A 24,578-nucleotide genomic window follows, 5' to 3' on the forward strand; every position below is an offset into this window, starting at 1 on the left:
CATTGAATGATAAGAATCAGCACGATGCTGTACACTAATGCATCATCGCCTGCTAGCCTGGCTATGATATCTAATGCATTATTTGCTAGTCGAAGCAAGCTTTGAAGTCAACCTCCCTCTCTTACCCTCTGTCTCTCCATCTCTTAGGTCAATGTGGCTACTAAAGCGGTTCTCTGGGTTAGTAGTCAGTCGTCGTGGATTCCTGAGGCTCGTCTCTATAGCAACCCATTCCTCCTCCGGAGCATTGCTGCCAACTTACCCTCTCTGCCACACGACGAGTCTCTCCTCATCCCCGTGGCCAATCACTGCCTCTGAACTGCGCCGGAATGGACACTGAGTCGACCCACTCGGGCTACTCCTATCACTCCAGCCGCTCCGGGAGATCAAACCGACATGGGTATGTTTCCTGTTTGTCTGCCTTTCAATCAAACTGACTGTCTGCTTCTCCACTGTACCTTGTCTATACCTCCCTTGCTACGCCAGCCCTTGCTACGGCATTTTTATTGGAATGCCTTTGGTGCACGTTGAGTTTGTTGTGTTTGCCTTAAGTACGGGCGGGCCACATGTTGGATTTAGCGAAATAAATGAGATGAGAGACTAAGAGAGAGACAGAGCAGGAGGATGCTAGAGATTGAGACAGAAAGAGCACATGGATTAGGGTCGTCACAGATGAGTGGCTCTAACCTATTTCAATGATTTACTCTGTCTACTCTGCAAATGAGAGAATCATTTGATTCCCGTCATGTCCATTCCTCACTCCTGCGATTGTCTGTCGGAATATTCATTGCCCTCCCTTTCCACCATTTCCATCATTTTCAATCTGTCCATTACTTTCTTGATTTTTTGATGAATCATTTGGTCTATAAAATGTTGGGAAATAATAAAAACTGCCAATCACAATGACCTGAGTCTAAGGTGATGTCTTGTTAAGCAAGCAGTAAAAAACCCACTATTCAGCTTTTCATAGACATAAAATAGCAACACATTTTCACAAGCTGGATCTAGAGATTTTTTTTTGGCATCTCAGCGTCAAACAAGATTTAAACAATTAATCAAATATCCACATTTGCTGGTTCAAATCTGAGAATTTTCGGATTTTGTCTGACATACAGTATGTGAATAAAATAAAAAAGTAACCTGAATTTTGGTTGGATATGGATTCTTAAACAAAACAGGAGATTTGAACTCCCACTTCAACTTGGGCTTTAGCAAATTGTGTGGCATTCTTAACGTTTTTCCCAACATTTGATAGTCAAAACAATTAATCAAGAAAATAATGTCCACACTAATCAATAATGAATATTTGAGTACATTAGTATACGTTTCCGACCTTATGTTTATGTGTTTATATTCCTGTTGTACCATACTTTGTGTTCATTGTGTGTGTGTTCATGTGTTTGTTTTCCAGGGATCGAAGCCGTGAGCGGCACAAGGCCAGCAGCAGTAAAGACAGCAGTCGCTCTGAGAGGTCCGTCATCATCAACCCCCCTGACACGCCATCCCAGGACTCCCCTGTTCACAACGGAGAGCCGCTGCCCGGAGAACCCACAACGGCAGCAGATCATGGAGATGAAGCCCAGGTATTGATACTGAAGTCGGTTAAAGTGCAGACTGGAGTAACACAAAAAGTGTATAACCTGAGAATGAGTGCAGGCTGTGTTTTTGAGAAGCATACTTTCAAACAGTCTCTGTAGGAATGACATTCCTTTAGAGTAAATCAGAAGGCCCAGTAATCCAGCTATGAACTCCGAACCATGACCTTATAAACTCGTCCCCACACAGCTGGCCACCCATTGCCACAGCGCCTGACGCATACTAACAGTGTTGACAAGGGATCAAATCGGTCAGAGGATTAGCATCCCTCTTGTATGCCTGGACGGATGTGTACGGACAATGCTGTGTGTATGCGTGTGTGTGTGATACTGGGTATAACTGTCATGCTTGATAGCTTTAAAGCAGGGCAAATTGGTACCAGTCATCCCATAAAACTGATTTTGCTGAGCTCTGCAAGCAAAATAGGTTTTAAGTAGTTTGATCATTGTTTAAAGAAATAGTTCTTGCCAAGAAAGCAAGCAGTAGATGAGAAGAGTCTCACTCTCTGGCCCTAAGATAAGCTAACTGTCTTCTGGTTCAAGCTTCATATGCAGTAGACAGATATGAAAGTTGTATCAGTCTTCTCATGCAACTCTTAACAGGAAAGTGAATAAGTGTATTTCCCAAAATCTCAGACTACTCTTTTCGATGCAGGGGACCAGGTAACTTGCACTTGAAGTTAAAGAAAGCTAAGTGAGAAGCAAAAAGACATCTAGAGGAGGAAAAAAAGAGTTATAGATATTCTTCTTTAGAGAGAACTCTGCCTGAGGCTGCCTTCACAGGCTCTCTGACCTACTTGAAATCTATAGAAAGAAGAGAGCATTTTATCTTTGTGTATGCACTGTTAGTTTGTGTGTAAGAAAAATAGAGAAGTGTGTGCATGTGAAGTGGCTGAGTACGAGCTGCCTGCAGAACGTGTACTTCCCCAAACCCGATAGTGTTATTTAACGTGATTAGGATTTGGACATGTCTTCAGCCAGACTTTTCTAACATTTTCAAAGAGGTCTGACCTATTTTGCCGTCTCTCCTCAGCACCCCCTTCTCTCTGAGCAGCCACATTCCACGCTGTCACGTGATTGTCAGATCGTAGCTTACGTCCATTGTCGGCAGTGTAAGGTAATCTGCCATTGTATTGCATTAGCCCTCCAGACAAATGTGTCCAAATGGCACATCGGCACCACCACTACCGTCACCACCATCACCGGAGTTCACCCCAGCCAGTGCTTTTTTGGAGCAGCTCTGTTTGAAACACTAACCGGCTCCAGTGCACTAACCGGCTCCACAGACTGAGATTAGCCTCAACATCCAGCCAAATGGCACATTGAGGAAAGCTGATATGAATAATTCTCCATGTTTACATGCATGCCTATGACATAAGGATATGCTCTTGGACCACGGCTTCTGTGTGTGTGTGTGAGTCATACAGAGAGCGCCAAATCTGTTACTGTGATTGTCCATGCTGCTTTGTGAGACTTAGATGCTCTGACTTTGTGCCAGAAGGCAGCAGCTTCAATTTCCTCACAATGTTAGCTCTAGCAACACCTGAGCGTATGGCGAGAAGCACAGACTCTTGTTTTATCGTTTCACACTTTCCTCCTTTCCCGTTTCTTCATAAAGATGGAGACACACCTACTTGCAGCTAACACACCAACAGCTTGTAATTTGAGGTAAACACAACCCCCAGCATCAAAGGAATGGAGTACACTGAAGCAAACCTGTCAGACGTTTTTTCAGTGGTTTTGTCTCACAGGCCCTAAGACTCATTCCAGCTAAAATACACACACACACAATGACACTAATACCCTCACCAACACCAGCGCACACAAACCAACATGGAAGTGTCATTCCAACCTCCCCCCTAGGCCAGTGGGGCTTAGCCATTGTGTTTTGTGGCTGGCGGACGGTTGGCTGTGTTTATGTGTGAGTATCTGGGAGCAGGGCTAATCAGTATGTTGTTGTGTTGTGCTTTGTGACAGTGGAACAGGCCTAACCATAATCCATATTCACCCTCTGCCAGATGAAAAGACTGCCAAGCAAGCAGGCAGCAGTCATGCTTCTCTCTCTCTCTCTCCTGTAACTCTTCTCTGCTTCATTCCCGCTCAGTTATTTACACTTTCTCTTCACTTTACTGTATATGGAGATTAGGTCTGATTAGTGTAGCATTAATCTCGGGGAGTAATCCACTGGGTTTTAATGGCTGGTTTTAGCAGTGTATTAGCTCAGTCAGTGATACACTGTTCCACTAAATGAGACAGTAGAGTGAAACCTTGTCTGTGTAAGCGCTTTGGCAGAGAGATTGTGTGGAGACTGAAATATTCAGACTGCACCTAAATGGAGGCTGACGCACACTATGAACTATTTTGGTGCATATGTTTAAGTGAACTGTATAAAATTTGTAGTTGAAATTTATTTAAGAGCAAGGCACACTAGGCTAGCTGATTTGGAAGGCGGCCTTTTACATGTGCAAAGGAGAAGCATCCACACTACTGTTTTGAGGTTGCTTTAGTAAACATCTGCAACCATACTAAAACGATAATAAAACAAAATCAAATATATCCTCGTCTTCCTCCTCTTTCAGTCCATGAACAATAAAACGGTGCCTCATGGCCAACATCAGGTGAGGAGTGGCACAGCAAGTCTGGTTTCTCTGCCGAGTCTGAGCTAGTTAAACCTATGAAGCGTTCCCTCCTGCTCTCTGTGCTTTAGAGGAATTATTTGACGTGTTGGGAAATATGCTTATAGGCTTTCTTGCCGAGCGCTAGATGAGCAGATTGTCTCAGACTGTATCTATCTGTTCAATATAAACTCAGGTTAGTTTAGTTGCCAGACAACCAGCAGAGACTCCAGGTAGTCACTGCACCCAGCCATGAAAAACTCCCACACAAAACCACCTATAAAACACAAATTGCCGTTTTTACACTTTGGTTTTTGCACAAATAAAACAAAGGAGATATAATGCGTTAAATAGTGAGCCTTAGAGGTGCCAAACTGTTTTCCCCTGTTCTCCATTCTGGCAAAGCTAAGCTACGGGCTGCTGGCTCCAGCTTCGTATTTATCGTACAGCCGTAAGTGTGATATCAATCTTCTCATCGAAATCTCACCAATGAAGTGAAGAGGCATATTTCTCAAAATGATGAGCCGTTTCGTTTAATACTGCCAAAGTCAATTCAGCTACGCTGCTGCCCTGCGGCGTGAGCCCCTAACTTGTGATTTAGAAAGTCATCTTGAGGAATGGTTGTGAATGCAGGCTTAATGACTACACCTGTGCCATGTGATTGGTTAAATTGATGTTTAAAATGAGTGATCATGGGAGGACAGAGGCAACTGAAAATACTACTTACATTAATTTTGCTGCCAAATAGTGCCCAACTGTGTCTGAGCATAATTAGATCCTAATTTTCTAAAAGCTTTGTTATATCCCTTCCGCACAAAAAGCCAAGGGGAGCAATTTCAGATTTATTTAGATTTTGAGTGACAAAAAAGCTCAGCTTAGTGTGGAGAGAAAAGGAATTTATTTCCAAATTTAGCCGGCTTTTTGTTTTTAAAAGGACTATTCAGCATCTGTTGAAGTGTGGAATGGCACAGATCACATGACAGTTCACAGATCCTGTTCTAAAGGTTGGGACCCTGTTGACGACACTTGGCTTAAGAGAGAAAAGGAGCTGAATAAAAAGGGGAGCTGAATAAAAAGGAGGCCGAGCAGTAAATGGAGCTGACGTTACACTTAACTAAGCTGACCTCCGGTATCATACATTACTCTGGCAGACAGACTTGCGCCTTCACCACTGCCATCCCCCTCTCTCCCTTTTCCTGCATCTCCTCTTCTCATGCTCATTCATCTTTTGGCTCCTGTTGGCATCCCGCGCTAGAGCCTGGCTCCGTTAATTGGCTGTGAGCAGTAATGGAGGGTGGAATTTATATTTATGTTTAATTTGCATTTTCCTGATTGGAAATATGCAAACACAACGTTGATTTCATATTTCTTGTTCCACAAATAGCAGCAGGGCTCACTCAATCAGACAAACTTCATATTAACTTCTAAATAGCCTGAAATGGCACAGTTTACATCGGGATACAGACAAGTGAAAACTAATGTCACTGTTGTTTCCCTGCAGGTTCATCAGATACTCAGGCCCACATGGCTTGAGTATTAGGCTTTACCGACTGACAGGCTTAGGTGTACGTGTCCACACGTGTGTTCAGCTTGTCATTTTTTTATCCCTCATCCCTCTCTCTGCAGCTGCTACTCCTGTCATTCGTTGTAGCTGGAGATACATACAATACAGTGACACTCCTGGGGACAATGAATGGCTAATTACATGAATTGATGACAGGCGCCTAAAAAAATAAATGGCTCCTCAGAACAGACTCGTCATTAATTTATTCTCCCTCGTTTCTTTGTTGGAAAGATTTATGCTTTAAATGACCCCACTGGCAAGGGAGAACAAAACTGTGACTCTAATTTGCAATGATGGGCCTGGAAAGCTTGAGCTTTTGTTGTTGTGATTCAGTGTGTGTATGCGTGTGTGTCTGTGTGTGTGTGTACCTTCATATGTCGGCATGTGCAGCTTCCTGCCAAATTGAGCATTACTGCAGATCCCATCCTGTCATCCCATATTACTTCAATGGGACTTTGAAGGCTTGTCATAATGAGGCAAAACTCCAAGAAAATGTCTCTAAATAGCATGAAGAATGTGCGGGGTGCATCTGGCTTTCTCATGCATAGAAGGGAGTAAAATAGGAAAATTGAAGCATTGTTGTCCGTTTTAGGTTTATATTTACCAGTTGATTTGCCAGTTTCTTGTGAATTTTATTCTGGTTTTAGTTATTTTAATGGTGTTTTATTTGCCTAGGTTTTGAGATATCTGTCTCAGATTTCCTCCTCTAACCAAAAACAAAAGAGGTGAACAGATTTTCTTTTTCTGGGGTGCTCACAGCATTAAAAAAGGCATTTAAAGCTCCACTTAGCAGTGTTTTAGTGCCAGTGGACTAAAAGACTATATGAAATGTGAAAGGTGTCGCCAATAGAAACAATTCCACAGAAAATTATCACCAAAATCTGCAGTTCCCCTCAGCTCTACAGAGCATTTTAGCAGCTTTCAGCTCCCTGTTTGGGTATTCTGGACCACAAAGTCTGTTCTCATCAGTCTCCAGCGGAGAGAAATAGTTGTTTTTCTTAGAAAAAAGTTCTGGTGAACCTACTGTATGCTACCTCCCCAGCAACAAAAGACATACAGACAAAGTTCACAACTTTTCAAAAAAAAAAATCAGTTGATGCAGCTTTAAAAGACTCAAAAATCAGGTTTTTTTGTTTGTTTTGTTTCGATTTCAAATTAAGTGAACTGACCCTTTAAGTGCCAACATTGACATCACAAAAGCACATCTTTCCTTCATCTTTCTTTTCTACTTCCCCTTTCAGGATGATAACTGGGGAGAAACCACCACCGCAGTGACAGGCACCTCAGAGCTGAGTGTTTCACAGGAGGAAGTGGTTGGACTGGGGAAGGGGATACAGGACCGGACCCAAGGCTTCCGTCGCTATCTTCCCCTAGCTGTGGGCTCGTGCGTGGGGCTGCTGGTGCTGGCCACACCCCTGGTCTTCCTGCTCCTTCCAGCTGCAATGTGGCCCGACAGACTGCAGGCTTGTGGTGCGGCCTGCGAGGGCCTCTTCCTCTCCATCTCCTTCAAGCTCCTAATCCTCCTGGTGGCCATTTGGGCCCTGTTTCTCCGATCAGGCCGCGCCAGCCTGCCCAGGGTGTGTGTGTACCGTGCATTCCTCACCACACTCACACTCCTGCTCACCATGTCCTATTGGCTCTTCTATGGGGTCAGGATCCTGGATGCACAGGTGGGTTTGAGAATGTGCTATTATAGAGTTATACAAAAGTATTTTTTATGGCTATAAAGATTACATGTACTCTGTCATTTTTTACGTTTTTATTTTTTAGGTATTTGTTTCATGTTACTGCCATTCCAGGTTTTAAATTTTGGGTTTTTTTTGTTGTAATTTTAGAGTACATTCAAAAGTTGAAGGGATTCATTTTAAACAATGGTGAGGCTGGTCCATCAGAGCTGTGTAGTTATCTGAAAAAAAATTCACAACCAATTAGAATCTGTCACTCTCTGGGGCTATTGTATGATCATTTTTATGTTATCTCTTCTTATTTGAGCTAACAAATGGTCGTCATTAAGCTAAGGGAAAAGATATTTATTATGACTTTCATTCGTAGACACTAGTTAATATGTATAGCAAAATCGTGCATTGTGCAGTGTGTAGCCTACATTAAAAGGACTTTTGATACAAATAAGAGTGTAATTCATAAGAGGACTTTTTTAAACACCATTTTAGATAGCTCTTGGATTGTTTTTAAAGTGGCCTTTTAGGTTTTTTCTACAATACAATCTTTTATATGTTCAATTTATTATAAATGTTTTGTTTATTTTTTTTGCATGTAACTGCTGTTATCGCTTCCTATCTCACCCATGACTGTTTTGATAACAGGGAAAATTTTTCATCTCCGTGACACTTTCCTGGTTAAATTCAGGTGAAATAAAATAAAAGAAGACATTTTCGTCCAACCAAAGTGAATGTGTCATTAAACATGTGATGTGGTCTAAGCAGGATGAGGACTACCACGGTATCGTCCAGTTTGCCGTGTCCCTCGTGGACTCCCAGCTGTTTGTCCACTACCTGGCCGTGGTGCTGCTAGAGCTCCGCCAGCTCCAGCCCTGCTACAGCGTGTGTGTTATCCGCTCAACAGACGGAGAGACACGTCACTACAACATAGGACAGCTCAGGTATGCATGCTCATTCGCTTTAATGACCTTGTCTATGTGTAATCTATTTATGCAGTTCCTAACGAAACCCAAGAAAGCCGAAGATATAAAATAAGCCTTAACAATGTTACATGTGGATATAACCTCTGTGTACAGTACACATTGAGATACACACAGTGGCACTTGGTCACAGTCATTACACTCTACCATGCTGAAGTATGTGTGTAATTGGAGACCCATGTCCACAGGGAAGATTGGCACAGGCAGTAATTGAGTTACGCATCAACCTCCTCATGTAGTTTGCTCAAGGCGTGCTATTCTAAGAGTCTGGGGGGAGGGATGAGAAAGTGCCGGACACAGGCACTCATCCTATGGCTGTCTTACTTTGTTTCTGCTCTGGACAAGTGTGTGACTACGAACGGACAAGGAGACAACATTGGTAATTAGATAAAAGTCTGTGTCATGCGGCTAAAAACATAATTAGTTTCTAATTTACAGTCTTCTTCTTGGTGTGAAGACCTGTTCAGGAGGCAGAGACGGACTAAGTACACATCGAAAGAAAAAAGACAGTATCTCTGGTTCTGCTGCATCAATATCAGCTGCTTTATCAGGCAAAAAAAAAAGATCAAAAGAATCAACAGAACGTCTTGTTCGTCTAAAGACTCACTATTTAATGGATTCAAGGGCATTATTCATAATATATGTCAGCCATAATGTAAATCATATTCCTACTGTCTCTGAGTTTCTGTCTCTCTGTCCTTCTCTCGTTTTGCACAGCATTCAGAGGGCTGCTCTGTCCATTTTGGAGTATTACTACAGAGATTTTCCACTCCATAACCCAGCACTTCTCTCTGCCGCGAAGCACCGTGCTGCCAAACACCTGGCTGGGTTAAAGGTCTACAACGTAGACGGTTAGTCGCCTCATCTGTCCCAATCACTTCCTCCTATATTTTTTAACTTTTTAGGTGATGTCCCTCAAAGTCCTTCATGGGTTCCCAGGGACCAGTTTCACAAAGATGTTTTAGACTAGTCTGTAGTGTTAGACCAGTCTTAAGTTTGCTTCTAGATTAGTCTAATGCAAGTTAGACAGTTTCACAAAAATAAAGCCAGACTTAGCTTAAGCCTTTAAACACTTAGCCACCTTGTCCCCAGGCTAACTCAGAACTAAGAACTATGTTTCCATGGTAACAGTCGGTGACACTGATACGGGAAGACTTGCTCTGTTTAGAGAAAAGCACTCTGGATGAAATAAAGACACAAACACTGATGGTTGAGGAAAAATAAGTACATTGTAAAAGTAACCTACCACCTTGGGCCCAAGGGGAGTATCTCTCATCGAGCAAAAGGACCAGACACAATTTATCATTTTCTTGAAGACAAAGAAACCTAACATGATCGGCTACTTGCCCAAAAAAAATATAATACTGACCAACGCACAAGAGTCATGCATTAACTTTTACATTGGACTATGTGACATGCATCCTCCCCTATGAAAGCGTGATCCTTTTGACCTCAGTTACTATAGTGTTTGGAGCCTAACACACTCTAAATGTAAGTAGCACAAGATGCGCAGGCGTTCAGACACAAGATGTCATGTTGACCAGGCCTTACTTGGTACTGGCTTTTTCTTGACTTAAGACTTCGTTGTTCTTCTCTTGTGCCTCGTAAGTCACCACATGTCAAAAATCATCCTTAAACTGCTACAGATACGTATCCTCTTGTTGGGCAGATGAATACTTTCAACATTCTCAGATCACAAGTACACAGGGAAGAGGTTTCAACTCCCTCCAGGCTTAACTCCCTTTATTATGAGGTTTCTTTGTATTTCGTTTTTCCCAATGGCAGCCCAAACATCGTAACATCATGTAGGTCATATTAGACACATCTGTTCAAAGGGAATAATCATTTTCCCTTATATTCCATAATAACCTCAAAACATAAATGATAACAAATGATTCATACTAGTTATACTTTCACAACACCTGCTAACCAGTGTTTCCATGGTAACACTCAATGACACCTGCTAACCAGTGTTTCCATGGTAACACTCAACGACACCGGCTAACCAGTGGCATCGGATGACTGGTTCGTTAACAGTGTTGTGGATTTAGCAATGAGAAGGGGAAATGCTTTTAGTGACCATAGTAATCTGTTGGAGATATACAGCAGTGAAGGACATCGTTGATCCTGTTTCCCCAAGAAAACTATCCTGAGCCTGACTGATGTGTTAGCACAAGCACTGAGCCCTGCCACATTAAGAAGCCACAGCGTCTCGGATCTGCTACAGGTCTGCGCTGCAAAGAGATTTGCCATCGGATTTGTATTGTGACACTCTTCACTGAATTTTCCCCGTAAAATGTCCTCGGAGCTGTTGAACTCTTCCAGGGGGCAAACATTTTTTAGTGGAGTGAAAGGAGCAGGGTGGTTTGATGCAGCTGTTCTGCACCCTTAACTTACCCAGAATCCACGGCAAATAAGTCCTACCTGCACAGCTTTGTGCCATGGATAAATTTAGACACTTATCTGACGTCTGATTATTAGTTAGATCTAAGCCACAGTCAGTCTTTCTTTGTGAAACCAGCCCCTGGTTTACTATGTTTCCTGCTCCTTCTGCTTTCTTGTTGTGATGTTGTTGTTTTTTTTTTTCCATCTTCATGTCTTCCATGAGCAGCTTTTAGAAACAAACTGAGAACATACCTTTTGGACAGTAAGTACAGATAAAAGTCCTAAGCATCACTCTACACAGCACTTTATCATAGGAAGCTGCTAATTTCACGGTTCAGTTGACTCCATCTTTACCGCACTCTAAAGCCTCCGTCCCCGACATTATGTATATATTGCATCTGCAGAAAGCACTCTACTGCACAGTGCACACACATACTCCAACTGTGGTGCTACAATGCTCTTGATATATTGCCTCCCTGCAGCCACATACGCACATCCTGTAATGCCACATGCCGGTATTGCACCCTTTCCTGCAGTTAAAATGGTCCTCAGCTCACCACCACCCATCAATCCCCCATCCACACAGCCCAGTGGATTTGATGATCTATGGCAGGGGTGCAGTATGGGTTAGGGTGTCCTCATAGCACCTAACATTCACCCCACCCCTCCCCTATCAAAGTGCAGCAGAAGGCCTCTAGAGGTCTGTGGAATTTCAGGCCTTAAATAATTCATCAGAGTAACGCTCATTTCTCACATACTCCAGCATCTCTCCTTCCTCCCGCTTAGCCCGTCTCGAGCTTGGCTCACTCTCGCTTTTTTTTCTTCCCCCTTCTTTATATCCTTTTTCTCTCACTTCAACTGCCCCCCCCCCCCATTTCTCATTCACAGTCATCAACAGTCACTCCTCTCATAGCATGAATATGTAGGCCAGGAAGTTAAAGAGGCTAGTGCTTACCCATATTTTCAGCATATTTCAAAATATTTACAATGCTCCCCTTGCATATTGTCTGATGGCATTCTTTCCACAGGGTCCACTAGGAGGGTTTTCATCCATATTTTATTACTAGACTCAATGTCTCATTCTCACCTGCACACACACACATATGCAGATTAGATTATTAATGATTTATATCCTTACCTGACCTGCAGCGATTACTCTCTATAGCCTCCCCCAAACTGTGCTTATCTTCACGAATATGGACCAGATCCTACTCCCCCACTATGAAATACCAGGAACTGTAATAAACTGCTGTCCAAGCTCCATTAGTTATATGGGTTTGTCACACAAATCAGTAAATTCACAGATCAGACAAGAACTATGGCCTTTGAAGTGTAAAATGATGAATATTTAATCCACCCCGCCCCCAACACACCCAATGAAAAGGTTTCTGCTTCAGACTATCTGTCGAAAAATGTGGATGCTTCCAGTGGAAGTCGCATCTTTTCTCAGTGCTATAATTAACATGCCCTGTGACTGAGACACACGATCTGGCGGGATGCCCTAGATAAGTTACGAAGATTAACACAGAGAGCCCTCAAATCTTTGTCAAAAGTCTGTAGGGTATGTAAATGGGCACAATGCCGACCAACTAGGTTGATTTACAGTTGTCATACACCTCCAGTGATGTGTGAGATCTTAGCTCTCCTCCAATCTGACCTTTTCCTTCCATGATTCAGATTGAGATACAGCCCATTAATCAGAGTCTGGTGGGGTCAGGGACCCCTTCCTCCAGCTCCAACTGATATTACCAATTTGCCTCTGTCCCCTGCTTTCGGTGCAGCCCCGGGGAGCACAGCGGGGGCTCAGCCTGGTAATGGGAATCAGTCACGGGCGATGGTTACAGCTGCCACCAAACGCAAAGACAGTGCCCACAATGAGCTGTACTACGAAGAGGCAGACTACGAGAGAAGGGTCCGCAAGCGTAGAGCCAGGTGAGTCACATGGAAGAAATTACAGCATGTCAGAGGGTGAATTAATGATCCATAGACTCTATCAGACATGCACCTCGGGACATACTGTAAATGTGACTGCAATTTTGCATGTCAGTCTATGTCTGAATAAGCTAAGGAGTCGCTTTCACAAACAAGTCAAGACAACAGTCTTTCTAGCATTTCTGTAACTCCTCCAGCACTGCACGATTGTGACTTTATTTTGCCTCGGTAGCACTGTACATTTATCGTTTAATGATCATCTCTTATGCACAAAGCAAATGAAATTGGCAGGAAATACAATAAACAACCCAGTGTTTCTCATGTCAGAAAATGGTCTTTCCCCAAAAGAACTGAAAAAATTTCTTTGTACAATAATAATTGGATTTCCTTATATTTTTATATTTTCATTTGTGCACAACTGCATTAGTTAATAAATATTCAGCAAAAATCTTTACATACAAGAGAACCTAACATGTTATGTTATGTTATCACTCTACGTTCGTGCACTGTTGGATATTACAAAATAGGCAGCAGAATTCACTATCTTATATGATTAAAATGATTTTTTTTTTATTTTTTTTAATTTGAAGATTCCAAGTGTGTGTGTGCATGTCTGAATAAAGCTGTAAGAAATATTTATGGACACCGATATCTGAATGACAAGAAGCCATTACTTTAACAGATGATGGGCAAAGCCAGCTATAGTATGTATTGCTCAAATGCCTGGAAAGGGCTTAACAGTTGCACTGGGACATGTGGTATGTATTGCTTATTGAACAGTATGGATTAAAAGCTGTAAGCTCGAGAGCTGACAGTAAGCTCCTTCTTCGTCAGGCTGGTGGTGGCTGTAGAAGAGGCCTTCACTCATGTCCGCCGGATGAAGAAAGAGGATGAGCGTGCAACCCCCTCTGACATTATGGATGTGCGTGAAGCAGCTCTGGCCATATTTCCCTCTATGGCCCGTGCCCTGCAGAAGTACCTCCGCACCACCAGGAGGCAGCACTGCCACAGCATGGAGAGCATCCAGAAGCACCTGGCTTTCTGCCTCGTCAATAACATGAGCCCTAAGGTCAGCTTGGCTTTTAATGTTTGTTATCATAGCTGAAATTCGCATAAGAATGGTGGAGTTGTTAATATTTCAGACCACAAAAGTCAGTGTTCCTCAGACCTTAAGGATAAATTCCAGTTAAGTTTTTCGCTTTGAAATGATTTTGACTAACGTGGGGGTTCACAGAAAAAGAGAATGGGAGCTGTTACATGTAGAGAGGTGATAAACTTTATACACTAGATATTTTTGCACAAACAGTGCATAGACAGTGGCATGAAGAACACACAGAAGGCTTTGATCTGGAGCTATTTTTTTCTTGCAACACATTATCAGCTTAACACTCTTCCTCGAGCAACATCAGCATCTGGCAACTTGTGTTTCTTGCCTCGTCTAACTGCTGTTTAGTGCTGTTGCCATGTTCTCAGATCTCAACAGTTAACATTGTAGTTAATCATGTTGTTTTTGCAATTAAGAATGGTGGCAAAACTAAGCAAATAAGACCCACCCAAGGTGTAATGAACTGGAAACACCCTGTAAATCATTCAGTAGATTTAAAGTAAACTTCTTTATGTCATGCTGTTGAAAAATGATTTTCTTGGTGAATATTGGAGAATCATTGGCTGTTTGTGTGTGTGGCCAGGCCTTCCTTGAGGCCTACCTGGCCCCCGGTCCGACCCTGCAGTACGGGCCTGAGCGCTGGATGGCTGATCAGTGGACTTTGGTCAGTGAGGCTTCTGTCACCAGCGGCATAAAGGAAGGGACAGAGTTCCTGCTGAAGTGTCTCGACTTTAGCCTAGCTGTTACCGTCAAGAACATCCCTTACATCCGACTGACTGAGGAGTACATCGACCCCAAGTCTCATAAGTTTATACTGCTGCTTCAATCAGAAACTTCAGTTTAACAGACCCAGTGGACCAGTGCTGCTGATCTGGACTTGCAGGACTGTTACAATTATCTGACCGAATTTTTCAAAAATAGCTTTTTGTACCGTTTTTTGTACTTGAGTTTGTTATTTTCTCACATAGAGTATCTTTGTGTCCTTGTCAATGTCCCGGGAGACATTAAAGACAATAAAAGACAGAAAATATGAGGGAATATGCTTGGATTTCTCTGTCCTGACATTTGCAGAACACAGTTCAGGTACTCCTCTATGCACTTCAGATGACCCTCACATATGTTCTTCTTCCTTTATTTGCATGTGCCAGTGTGTGCCTGCGTGGGAGAGTTCATGGTTTAGGAGGAATGTGTGATTTAGGATGCAAAAGTGTGTGTGTGTGTGTGTGTGTGTGTGTGTGTGTGTGTGTGTGCTGAGTATAATATACTGTACATCTGGGGTCTGTCTCAACCTGTCTCCCCTTCCTCCTTAGCGTTACTATAGTGACCAGGACATTTAACATAAACTGAACCCTTTTCACCAAAACTGCTCTTTTTCAGTCTTAGCAATGATTATTTAACTGTCCTGTATTACAGATGTTTGTACAGTATTTATATGTGAATATACTGTATCCCTCCACACTTCTATATCAAAATTGTGCTTGGTTTGAATGATTTGGGGGTTTTTTTGTTGTTTTTTTTAGCTTGTCTGTCAGTGCTGTATTTGTGGAGATAACTGGACTGTAAATAGCTGAAGACATGTTTGTAAATGTCACTGGAATCTCTTGGGCTAAATGCCAACCACAGCACAGCTGAACACAGACGGCCTAGCCAATAGATTGTGAACGAACACATCTGACTAGTCATTATGTTTGCGTTTTTACAGTTAGGTGTGTGCAGTGTACACTGATCTTTTTGTAAGCCAGCAGGGGGACATAATGTTTGGACGGCTTTGAGGTTCATGCGATATGACATTTTTATATCCCATGTTAAAACTGACGCCTTTTTGCTGTTTAGTTGCAGAACATATGCCCCTGAATTGGATCTTAACTCACCGTGAAGAGGGCGGATTATTACAGCACCTCTCTGTGTGCCATAAATCCTGTGATTCACAAGTGAAACATACCGAGCCATGAGGTTCTCAGCTGCATAAGACAATGCATCAAATATATGAATAGTCAAACCCAGATTTCAGAAGCTGTTTCAAAAGCTTTGGCTTTCTCTCTGAAATAAAATCCCTATCTAAAATTAATGGGCACTTAGCCCATGCTGGCAAGTGTTTAAACAAGTGTTACAAATGAATTATGTAGTGTAAGTTAGCTCAACCCAGTGTCAGTATTTCTGCTGTCAGTATTCTGTCTGTGGACACCCAAGTGTCACACTACTGCCACCTATCTACCAACACCGGTACAGGAACTTTCCTGCGTCAATCAAACTGTTAATTTCTATGAGTAGTTGATCACGATTTTTAGATCTTCTGTGTGTGAGAGGCATGTTATGTTGTAAATTTATATTCACAAAAGTGTTGCTGTGGTCACTTACAGTGTAGTTTTGTTTAGGGCTGTTTAGGACTGTTGGTGGTTGTAAATACTTATTGACTACACATGTGCCGCAGTTATACATATCTAGGATCTGCTCAGTATACATGTGAAGTTTTTAAGTGTGCTTCTGTGTGTGTGTGTGTGTGCGCGCGCGCGTGTGTGTGTATAGGTGAGAGAGAGAGAAAGAGGGGAAAGGAGAAAGAAGGGAACATAATTAAGAAAAGATACTGCTTTCCCAAATGTCATGCAGCTGACGAGTCATGAGTTTTAAGTTGTCCCTGTCTTCTTTTATACAACGGAAAATGTAAAATCATAGCAGCTGTGTCAAAGTCACATTTGTAGAAAATAAATATTTGTATTGCCCTTTTCAAGGTATTTGATTATTGTTGTTTTTTTATGTAATGTGATAGATAAGCTTTTCAACCCCTGTCTTTTATTAGTACAACGAATGGTCAGTTTTTAGAAGTCTGGTCTGGTATTTCAGTGGCATTCAGAAAGTAGTTTCACTGTTACAAACTAGAACTCTAGCCTAACTACATTTTGCAGTGGCTAGGTGATGATAACTATTACTTGGATAGCTATATTTGTAGCTAGCTATGAGTTAACTACATTTAGGCCTATAGTTATATTGATTTTTTATTATTCTGATCATATAGAAATAGGAAATATATTTCCTTTTATTTCTTTACATGTTTAATTCTCGTTAGAGTTTTTCAACTGGATTAATTTTGTATTTTTTATTCAGCAGAAAGGTGAGTATTTAGGGTTTTCTCACATATTTTGTCTGTGAATACACTAAATTTAAGTAATTGTGTTGGGGTTTAAGACAAAACAAGCATGGATTGCAAATTTGATGATATTAACAGTGAAAAGAACATGAATATTTCTTACACTACACAGTTTGTGTCATGCAGCTGTCAGCTACAGTGTTTGCCATAATTAACACAATTCACTTTACATCACTTGCACTTTATTTTAAATAAAGTGTGTTTTGATAATATTGATCAGTAATGTTCCTGCAGTTGTGACTTTCTAACAGTTAGAGAGAAGATCACATCTATATAATAAATTACAATAATTTAGGCTCTAAAACTCGATTCTTTCCAAAGCTGGAGTGAAAAATTAAAGATTAGGCTTAATGCAGGTTTCTGTTGAGGCTGATTCTGATGCTTTTAATTTCCCAGTATGATATATTTGGTTCCTTGTGATACTTTTTCAAAGCAGTTAACCAAACACCGAGTTAGTTGCAGGTCTGTGTGAATGCATATGTAAAGCCTGCCACCCACAAATGGATCAGGAAACCTCCCTTGTCATTGTAGATTGTGTTTTCTTTGACTGTGTGCAGAGAGAGACGAGGAGCAAACAATGAGTCACAGGAGAAAAGCACAGTAAAAGTGCAGGAATGCAGAGGAAGAGAAACATGAGGAATTAGCATTCAAATTAGCTTTCCTGCATCAGTCCAATAGTGTGATGACAATACGATCTCCCTGTGCAGCTGCTGCCTGCCCCATTAATTCAGGTGAGAAATAAACCTGATGAAGACAGGTGAAGTAGTGAGAGATGAAAGACGAGATTAGAGGTTTGCTACTGATAACAGGGAGTGTAAGTATGTGGCTTTACGATTTCAAAGCTGTAATGCCCCTGGGCAGAAAATGTACCTTTACACCAAACATTACAGCTTAAGTCATATTACCTGAAAGGAGGATGGAGGAAACTGGAAACACTTATTTACCACCCAGTTTGGTTGATAGACACTGAGGGCAATGGCCCACAACTTATTTGACTGAACAGATAACAACATTTCGAAAGTGTCGCTCAGTGGTGGAAGAAGTACTCAGATCCTTTACTCAAGTAAAATTACCAATACAACAACGTGAAGATACTCCCAAAGTAAAAGTCCCGTATTCTACATTTTATGTAAGTAAAAGTACAGACGAAGGATACAAATAAAACTACTTTTTCTGACAGATATGACATAGAGGGGTTGTGAGATGATTAATGGGATAAGAGACAAGGACAAGAAAGTTCTGCCACACAAACTTTTTTTCATATTTTGGACTTTTCTCTTATCTTGACAAGGAACCTACATCAGACATTGTTTTTTTTTCCCGTAAGAGGCCACATGTCAAAAATGTTAGAAACCACTGGTTTAGTTTTTAACACTACACTACATTGTATTGTATTTTAATTATATGTTTTTATGTAAAACCTTGAATCGGAAAAATAACATGTAAATGAATGTAGTGGAGTACAAGTGCAATATTATTTCCTTCTGAAATGTAGTGGAGTAGAGGTATAAGGTAGTATTAAATGAAAATACTCAAAATTGTGCAGTAATTGTACAGTAAAAGTACAGTATTTATGTAAATATACTTAATTACTATTACTTCGTATTCAAGTTTTAATCTACTTACTGTTCCACAGTTGGAGTAAGTAGTGTTTCTAATTGAGGACTTAGGCTTTCACAGTGTACTGGATCAAAAGAAGAAATTAATTTGTTGACATGATTGTTGACATCGACAGTGCTTTATTATGAACAGTCATTTATAGATATAAATGAATGTCATGTAATGTGAGGTAAATGTCTGGTCCAGACATTTTAATATATGTATTTTTTAATTTTTAATCCCAAAACCCATTCCAGGCTTATTTACACTGTCAAAAAATGATATTTTTGGATATTAAATAGACTTGTCATAATTATTATTATTATCATTATTATTATTATTATTATTACTATCATTATTATTATTATTATTATTATTATTATTATTATTATTATTATTATTATTATTATTATTATTATTATTATCATTATCAGTATCAGGCACATATTCAGTACAAATTTTAAAGTAGTATTTCTTAGTGAAAAGTTACTTTACATTTGTTTGAAGTCCATGTTCAACTCAGCTTGAAGAGTAAAGACTGAGGAGTCAAGATTTATTATTCTCCTTAATTACTCATCATCATCATCATCATCATCGTCGTCATCGTCGTCATCATCCTCTTCATTATCATCGTCCTCTTCATCATCATCCTCCTCTTCATCATCATCATCATCATCATCATCATCATCATCATCATCATCTTCATCATCTTCATCATCATCATCCTCAGTGTTGACTTTGCCAGAGAGCACATCTTCAATCCAGTCCTCCAGCTCCTGAGCACTGGGCAGATCCTCCTCATCTTCCATCTCCATCCACACGCTGTCGGCCTGCTCACAAACACGCAGCAGTCAAACAGCATCGGGAGAAACTCAACACAACAATCATGTCATGTCAAAAAGGTTGTCAGGTTGTCATGGACTTACATCTGTAACATTGACCACTCCGATCTGTGGTCTGAACAGGTCCACCTTGAAGGTCTTCTCCCAGTAGGGGATCAGCTGAAGAGAGTCGGCGAAAAAAAAACCAACAAACAAACAAACAACAACAAAAAAACAGATGAAAAAAAAGCAGATAACATTAGCTCTGCGGCTTCTGAGCTAAATGTTTATTTGCAGGGTTTGGTTTCATGTTTCACTGCATTCTCGTCTGCCCGCCTCTGTGCCTGTCTAAACCTAGAGGTGTGACAGCTCACCAGGGGAAAGTCATCAGGGTCAATCCAGACGATGCTGAGGTCAGGTAGGTGAGTGTTGTCCCTGGCCACCTCCTTCAGGATCTCCAAGAACTCAAAGCCATCTGGAAGAAAGTATTAGCACACAACATCAAGTGATTCAAAACCCTGCTAGCTGAGGGTTGACTAGGACCATAAGAAGAGAACGCATTATATCCAGCATGACAACTTCTTGGCCATGAGCAGAGACTCAGCAACGACGTGAATAGGCGCATTGTATGGTTTTGCACCAGCCTGAAGACCTGAGAGCGGTCAAAAGTATCCATCTTTAATGGAAAACTGAAACCCTAACTCTTTAGCTTAGCTTTTGATTAGGATATTTCATGGGCATTTTTTTTTTTCATTTAAAATGTTCAGTTGTTTTATTTGTTATATATTTTTATTGTCTTTTCATTATTTCACTTTCATCAGTTTTACATTTGCCTTTAGCCTCCAAATGTTTTACTGTTTACTTGTATTGTCTAATACATCTCTAATATGTGTGAAATGTGGTATACAAAGTTTGACTGATAGATTGATTGAGCATCAAGACACAACAGTTACAAGTAAAACTCCATTGTCTAAAGCAAATATGTTCTCCAGGTTCATGCTCCTCACCCCCTCCAAAAACAAAAAAAGTGTGGTATAACATATAACAGGCTCTTACCAGGATCCTCCTCCTCTGCAAAAGCCACAATGTGGATGCCCTCGATATCATCCTCCTGAGAAAACGAAAGAGAAACATAAATGTGAGATTACTGTTAAGTGCCAGGAAAAACTAAATTTAAAGATGTTGCCTCTGCAACATGGTGGTCATCGCTCACCCAGGTCTCAAACATATCTTCTGCACGCAGCTTTCTCAGAGTTGGCCTGGTGGCACAGAAAAGACATTGGCAGTTACGTTATGTGTTTGTACAACAGACCCCAATATTTTTTAAAGGTGACAAAGAAGTTGATTAAATTCACATTTGTTAGAGTATTATTTCAACGTTGCTCTTTGATTACCGTCTGTGTTCAGTTATGAATTCCACCAGATCCTCCTCAGAGTGAGGTTTGCCTGGGATGGTGACGGGCTCCTCCATGAAGGGTTCATAGAAATCCACCTCGTTCAGCTTCAGCGTCAGCTCCTTGGCCACCTGAAGCAACAATGACAGATCATTCAAGAATAATGATGAGTCCGTTGACTGAATGGTGTGTTTGTTTGTTACTTACGGATTTCTCAAATGTGGCAAAGAATTTAATGTAGGGCTGGAACTGCTCCGCAGCTTCTTTAAATGCTTCATAGTCTGAGAATATAAGAGAACAGGGAGGAAAAAGGACTTGTGTAGAGTACAGTGTTATTATGCTCTGTTATCTTGTGCACAACAGCATTTTGTTTTGCTCCTGTTTTCTTGATCAAACATCTGTTTGTGCTTTCTTTGGCTGTTGTATACATGACATTTGCACATCAGGGAGCGGAAATAGCTGAACTTTGACCTCTACATTATGCTCCCACAGTTGGTCAGATGGGACGTAGCTGCGGCTCATCACCACAAGTAAACTACTCTATACTCAGTTCTTCCAAAGCATGTGAGAAGGGACGAGGCAGTGGCAGCTGTGTGTGCGGCACCGGTAAAAATGGATCTGTAAATCCACTGAGATAAGGGGGGTAAAATGCACTCATGCTATAATGAGGGGCAAGCGCCACAGATAGCCCACCATAGACCCATCTAACAAGATAGTGAGCTGGGTCCAGACAATAAAAAACATACACATCTTACAAACATATCATTCATGCTGACAGCCTCACACACTCACGCTCAGAGTCTTCGCTCTTGAAATAACCGATGAGTCGGATGTCTTCCTCCAGCCTATCAAAAGCTCTCAATTCCAGAGCATTTCCTATCACCTCCACCGGATCCTCCAGTAGCTAGAGACAGACAGAAAGAGGAGAGAAAAGTTCTGGGGTAAGCTTGTAACTCTGGCAAGGCTGGTGTTGCATAGCGCTAGCAGCTGGGAATCTGCCCTTAAATCAGTCTACTCACATCCAACAAAAACTCCACCAGGGTGTTAGCAGAGAGCAAGCCGTCAAACTCGATCACTCGATCGGCCTTAAAAACATATACACTGCCTTCCTCTTCCAAACCTGTGATTGAAGGAGATTAGATATCATTGCATACATTTAAAGAGTGTTCCTAGAGTTATTTGACCCTTGACTAAATAACTGTGATTAAGGCTATGACTTCCAAATCCCAATCAGATATAGGAGGCTAAGTAAAGGTTATGTTGTATTCAAATACTCACCCAGTTTCTTCGCCACCTTTGCATCTTTGTTGGAGTCAACCATTCCAAACCCAATTTCCTTCTCTTCCATAACCTGAGCTACAAGCTGCAGCCAAAAGAGAAAGATCATTGTGGGAGTAAATGGTAGGAACAGCACTGAACACAAAACATGCAAAGAAACAAGCCAAACAGAAAATTATTCCGTAAACTAAATAAACATAAACGTAAAGTTCAATAGACTTTGTCAGATATAAAACTCGCAGTTCAGTTAAGATATTCATTGAAGCTGCCTTTGTGAGAAATTGAATTGTGTTGGGTATGGTCTTAGGGGGAAAAAAAATAATACCATAGTTGGCAAACTGACAGAGGTGCCCAAGCTGCCCCAGACTGTTCTAAATATAACCAGAGAGTATAATATAATTATTCTGGCAGTTGTTCTATGAAGTACAGTAGGTGAGCTGAGTGAGATTGGGACTCTGCTGCCACAAATGATTCTCAAGCAAATGGATCAAGTTTGTTTGTCTTAGCATTACTTTGCTGTCTTCAGTGCATTGGGAAAAGCTATGGACCAATACAGTTCAAGGTGCCCAGTGGAGTTTTTGACAACCCGTAGCCCTCTGTGGCAATGGTTTTACAAGCTGATTCCCATTTTGTTTGCATTGTTTATGGGGACAATCATGCGCACGTGTGAACACGCAGAGCACATGTGCGCTGCCATCGGTTTTCACGCTATCCCACTGATCTACGGTAGGTGGCGGTAATTCATCAACAAATGTAGCAGTGGCAGCGAAGAAGAAAACTGTTAACAAACAATGCATGATCTGTCTGAATTATATCTTATAAAGTTCACAGGGCACATTTAAGTTTTTTTTAACACCAATTAACAAAGACAAAGTAAACAGAGCTCAAACTGGTTGTAAGACTGCAAAAAAAAAATAATAATAACACCAGAAAATTGTAGATATTTTGGACAAAGTAGCAAATATGTTGTAAACTGTATCTGCTCACGTCACACTAGCAGTCACTAACGTGCAATAGACTATTCTTTGTACATGGTTACTGTACATGGATGCCTGACTCTATAGTAACATGGCCCACCTGTGCTGTGTAAAATAAGTGAAGCTAATCTCAGGACTGCACAACTGGGCTCAGATTACGTTAAGTGGATCAAAGAGCAACACACCCTCAGCCATGTGTAACATGAGACAGGGCACACTTTTTCCTACAGTATGGGATTCATACAGAGAGATCCATTTAATCTATCAATTACATGTGTATCCAGCTGCTTAGCCACAGTAGAGGAGAAGGCAGTTGTGCCCTTCACATATATAGCTCGAAAACATAAAACACATGAGCTCTTGGCCTATTTCTGCGAGCAGAGGAGAGCCAAAGGGAGAACTAGCCTCATACATTTTACGGGACTAACGCGCACATCGAAGTAGGCTAGAATAATCTTAAGTGACAGCACTGCATCTCACTAGACTACTGTGCATTCATAGAGTATATACACTTACACATTGACCTTGAGGAATCCACTGCCACCCAACCTATTTGTTTTGTATTCCTGCTCTTCTCCCTCTCTTCCTCTCCCTGCATTTTTTCTCTATCTACTCCCTATTTTGTTTTTCATCTTCTTAATACTTTACCTCCAGCACCAACTCAGTCATCTGGTGTTGCTTTTGTAGCTCCTTGCTGTCTGGTAGAGGCTCGTGGTAGAACAGGCAAAGCATGCTGTACTTTTTCAAGGCTTTCTTGTAGTTCTTGTCATTGATGTCTAGGACGCGGTCTTTGCCGTCATACTGTGGGAACTCCAGGCCTTTTTCAGCCGGGGCCAGACGCACAAGGCTCAGGCAAGGGAGTAGGAACAACCACAAGGAAAGCATGGTCCAGACCTACCACACACCCCGAAAAGTCAGAGTATGGTTTAGTTTCAAAATATAAAACTGGACAACCAGAAAGGTCACCTAAGCCCTGTGAAAAGGGAGCGCAGAGTAGAAAATGCTGCAGAAAGTTTTAGACTTAAAAAGTGGTCCGTGAGTGGCAGTTCTCAAGCATCTCAAGCTGTCCACAGAAATCCAATTTCTAAAGCATCTTCAGGACCCAACAACTCCTTCTCCCAGTGTGATCACTCCTTCACTCCCTCTCTCTGCAGACACAAAGGCGAAACAGGAGCACTGTCGGGCCTGTGAGGTACTTGGGGGGGGTGGAGACCATACATAGCAGCGCTCCTCTCCCGCTACGCATGCAGAACAGGCCCATTTTTAGGAGACCAGTTGTTTGAATGCTAAAAATAAAATGGCAAGTCCGAAAGAGAGATAGTAGAGGGCAGCAGTGGGGGTTTTAATAGTGAGTTACAGTTCTTTATCCCTGTGATGTCTCTCTGAGGGAGTCAGCGATGAGGGAGGAGAGAGTTGAGCCCCAAAGATTTGGGGGTGCAGTTATTTTGAGTTGTTTAATGAGGACCAAGGTTAAGTGGATGCATGGTTTGGTGCTAGAGTAAAAAATGGTGG

General features: G+C 41.5%; 2 protein-coding genes across 5 annotated transcripts; one reads left to right on the forward strand and one right to left on the reverse strand.

The window, feature by feature from the left end:
• Nucleotides 1-326: 326 nt before the first annotated feature.
• Nucleotides 327-16,528, forward strand: LOC120801516 (vang-like protein 1). Of its 4 annotated transcripts, none has more exons than XM_040148620.1 (9): nucleotides 327-397; nucleotides 1,409-1,580; nucleotides 4,432-4,440; nucleotides 7,013-7,441; nucleotides 8,216-8,391; nucleotides 9,148-9,281; nucleotides 12,597-12,747; nucleotides 13,582-13,816; nucleotides 14,436-16,528. In XM_040148620.1, exons 1-9 carry the CDS (start codon nucleotides 327-329, stop codon nucleotides 14,694-14,696), a joined length of 1,638 nt encoding a protein of 545 aa, XP_040004554.1. In that variant the 3' UTR covers nucleotides 14,697-16,528. The 4 variants fall into 4 exon arrangements, with proteins under 4 accessions (XP_040004554.1, XP_040004555.1, XP_040004551.1 ...); XM_040148621.1 differs by lacking the exon at nucleotides 4,432-4,440 and adding an exon at nucleotides 2,151-2,162 and having other exon boundaries at nucleotides 1,409-1,514; XM_040148617.1 differs by lacking the exon at nucleotides 4,432-4,440.
• Nucleotides 16,529-18,996: 2,468 nt separating this feature from the next.
• casq2 (calsequestrin 2) lies at nucleotides 18,997-24,253 on the reverse strand. Its single transcript, XM_040149501.1, has 11 exons — nucleotides 23,715-24,253; nucleotides 22,090-22,174; nucleotides 21,831-21,931; nucleotides 21,604-21,715; nucleotides 21,019-21,092; nucleotides 20,812-20,942; nucleotides 20,631-20,676; nucleotides 20,474-20,528; nucleotides 19,792-19,892; nucleotides 19,523-19,597; nucleotides 18,997-19,426 (listed from the first exon to the last, which is right to left on the reverse strand). The coding sequence occupies exons 1-11, from the start codon at nucleotides 23,949-23,951 to the stop codon at nucleotides 19,166-19,168; spliced, it is 1,278 nt and encodes a 425-aa protein (XP_040005435.1). The 5' UTR covers nucleotides 23,952-24,253; the 3' UTR covers nucleotides 18,997-19,165.
• Between the last annotated feature and the right edge of the window lie 325 nt (nucleotides 24,254-24,578).

The sequence above is a fragment of the Xiphias gladius genome, chromosome 16 (assembly GCF_016859285.1).
Source record: "Xiphias gladius isolate SHS-SW01 ecotype Sanya breed wild chromosome 16, ASM1685928v1, whole genome shotgun sequence".
In the NCBI taxonomy this organism is placed as follows: Eukaryota; Metazoa; Chordata; class Actinopteri; order Istiophoriformes; family Xiphiidae; genus Xiphias; species Xiphias gladius.

Bases quoted from the DNA above. Each gene is read 5' to 3' on its own strand.
- LOC120801516 (XM_040148620.1), top strand. From the start codon at position 327: ATGGACACTGAGTCGACCCACTCGGGCTACTCCTATCACTCCAGCCGC. The intron at 9,282-12,596 runs GTTAGTCGCCTC...CTTTCGGTGCAG, and splicing joins AAAGGTCTACAACGTAGACG to CCCCGGGGAGCACAGCGGGG. The intron at 12,748-13,581 runs GTGAGTCACATG...CTTCTTCGTCAG, and splicing joins GTCCGCAAGCGTAGAGCCAG to GCTGGTGGTGGCTGTAGAAG.
- casq2 (XM_040149501.1), bottom strand. From the start codon at position 23,951: ATGCTTTCCTTGTGGTTGTTCCTACTCCCTTGCCTGAGCCTTGTGCGT. The intron at 21,716-21,830 runs GTGAGTAGACTG...GTCTGTCTCTAG, and splicing joins TGGTGGAGTTTTTGTTGGAT to CTACTGGAGGATCCGGTGGA. The intron at 21,093-21,603 runs GTGAGTGTGTGA...TTATATTCTCAG, and splicing joins CAAGAGCGAAGACTCTGAGC to ACTATGAAGCATTTAAAGAA.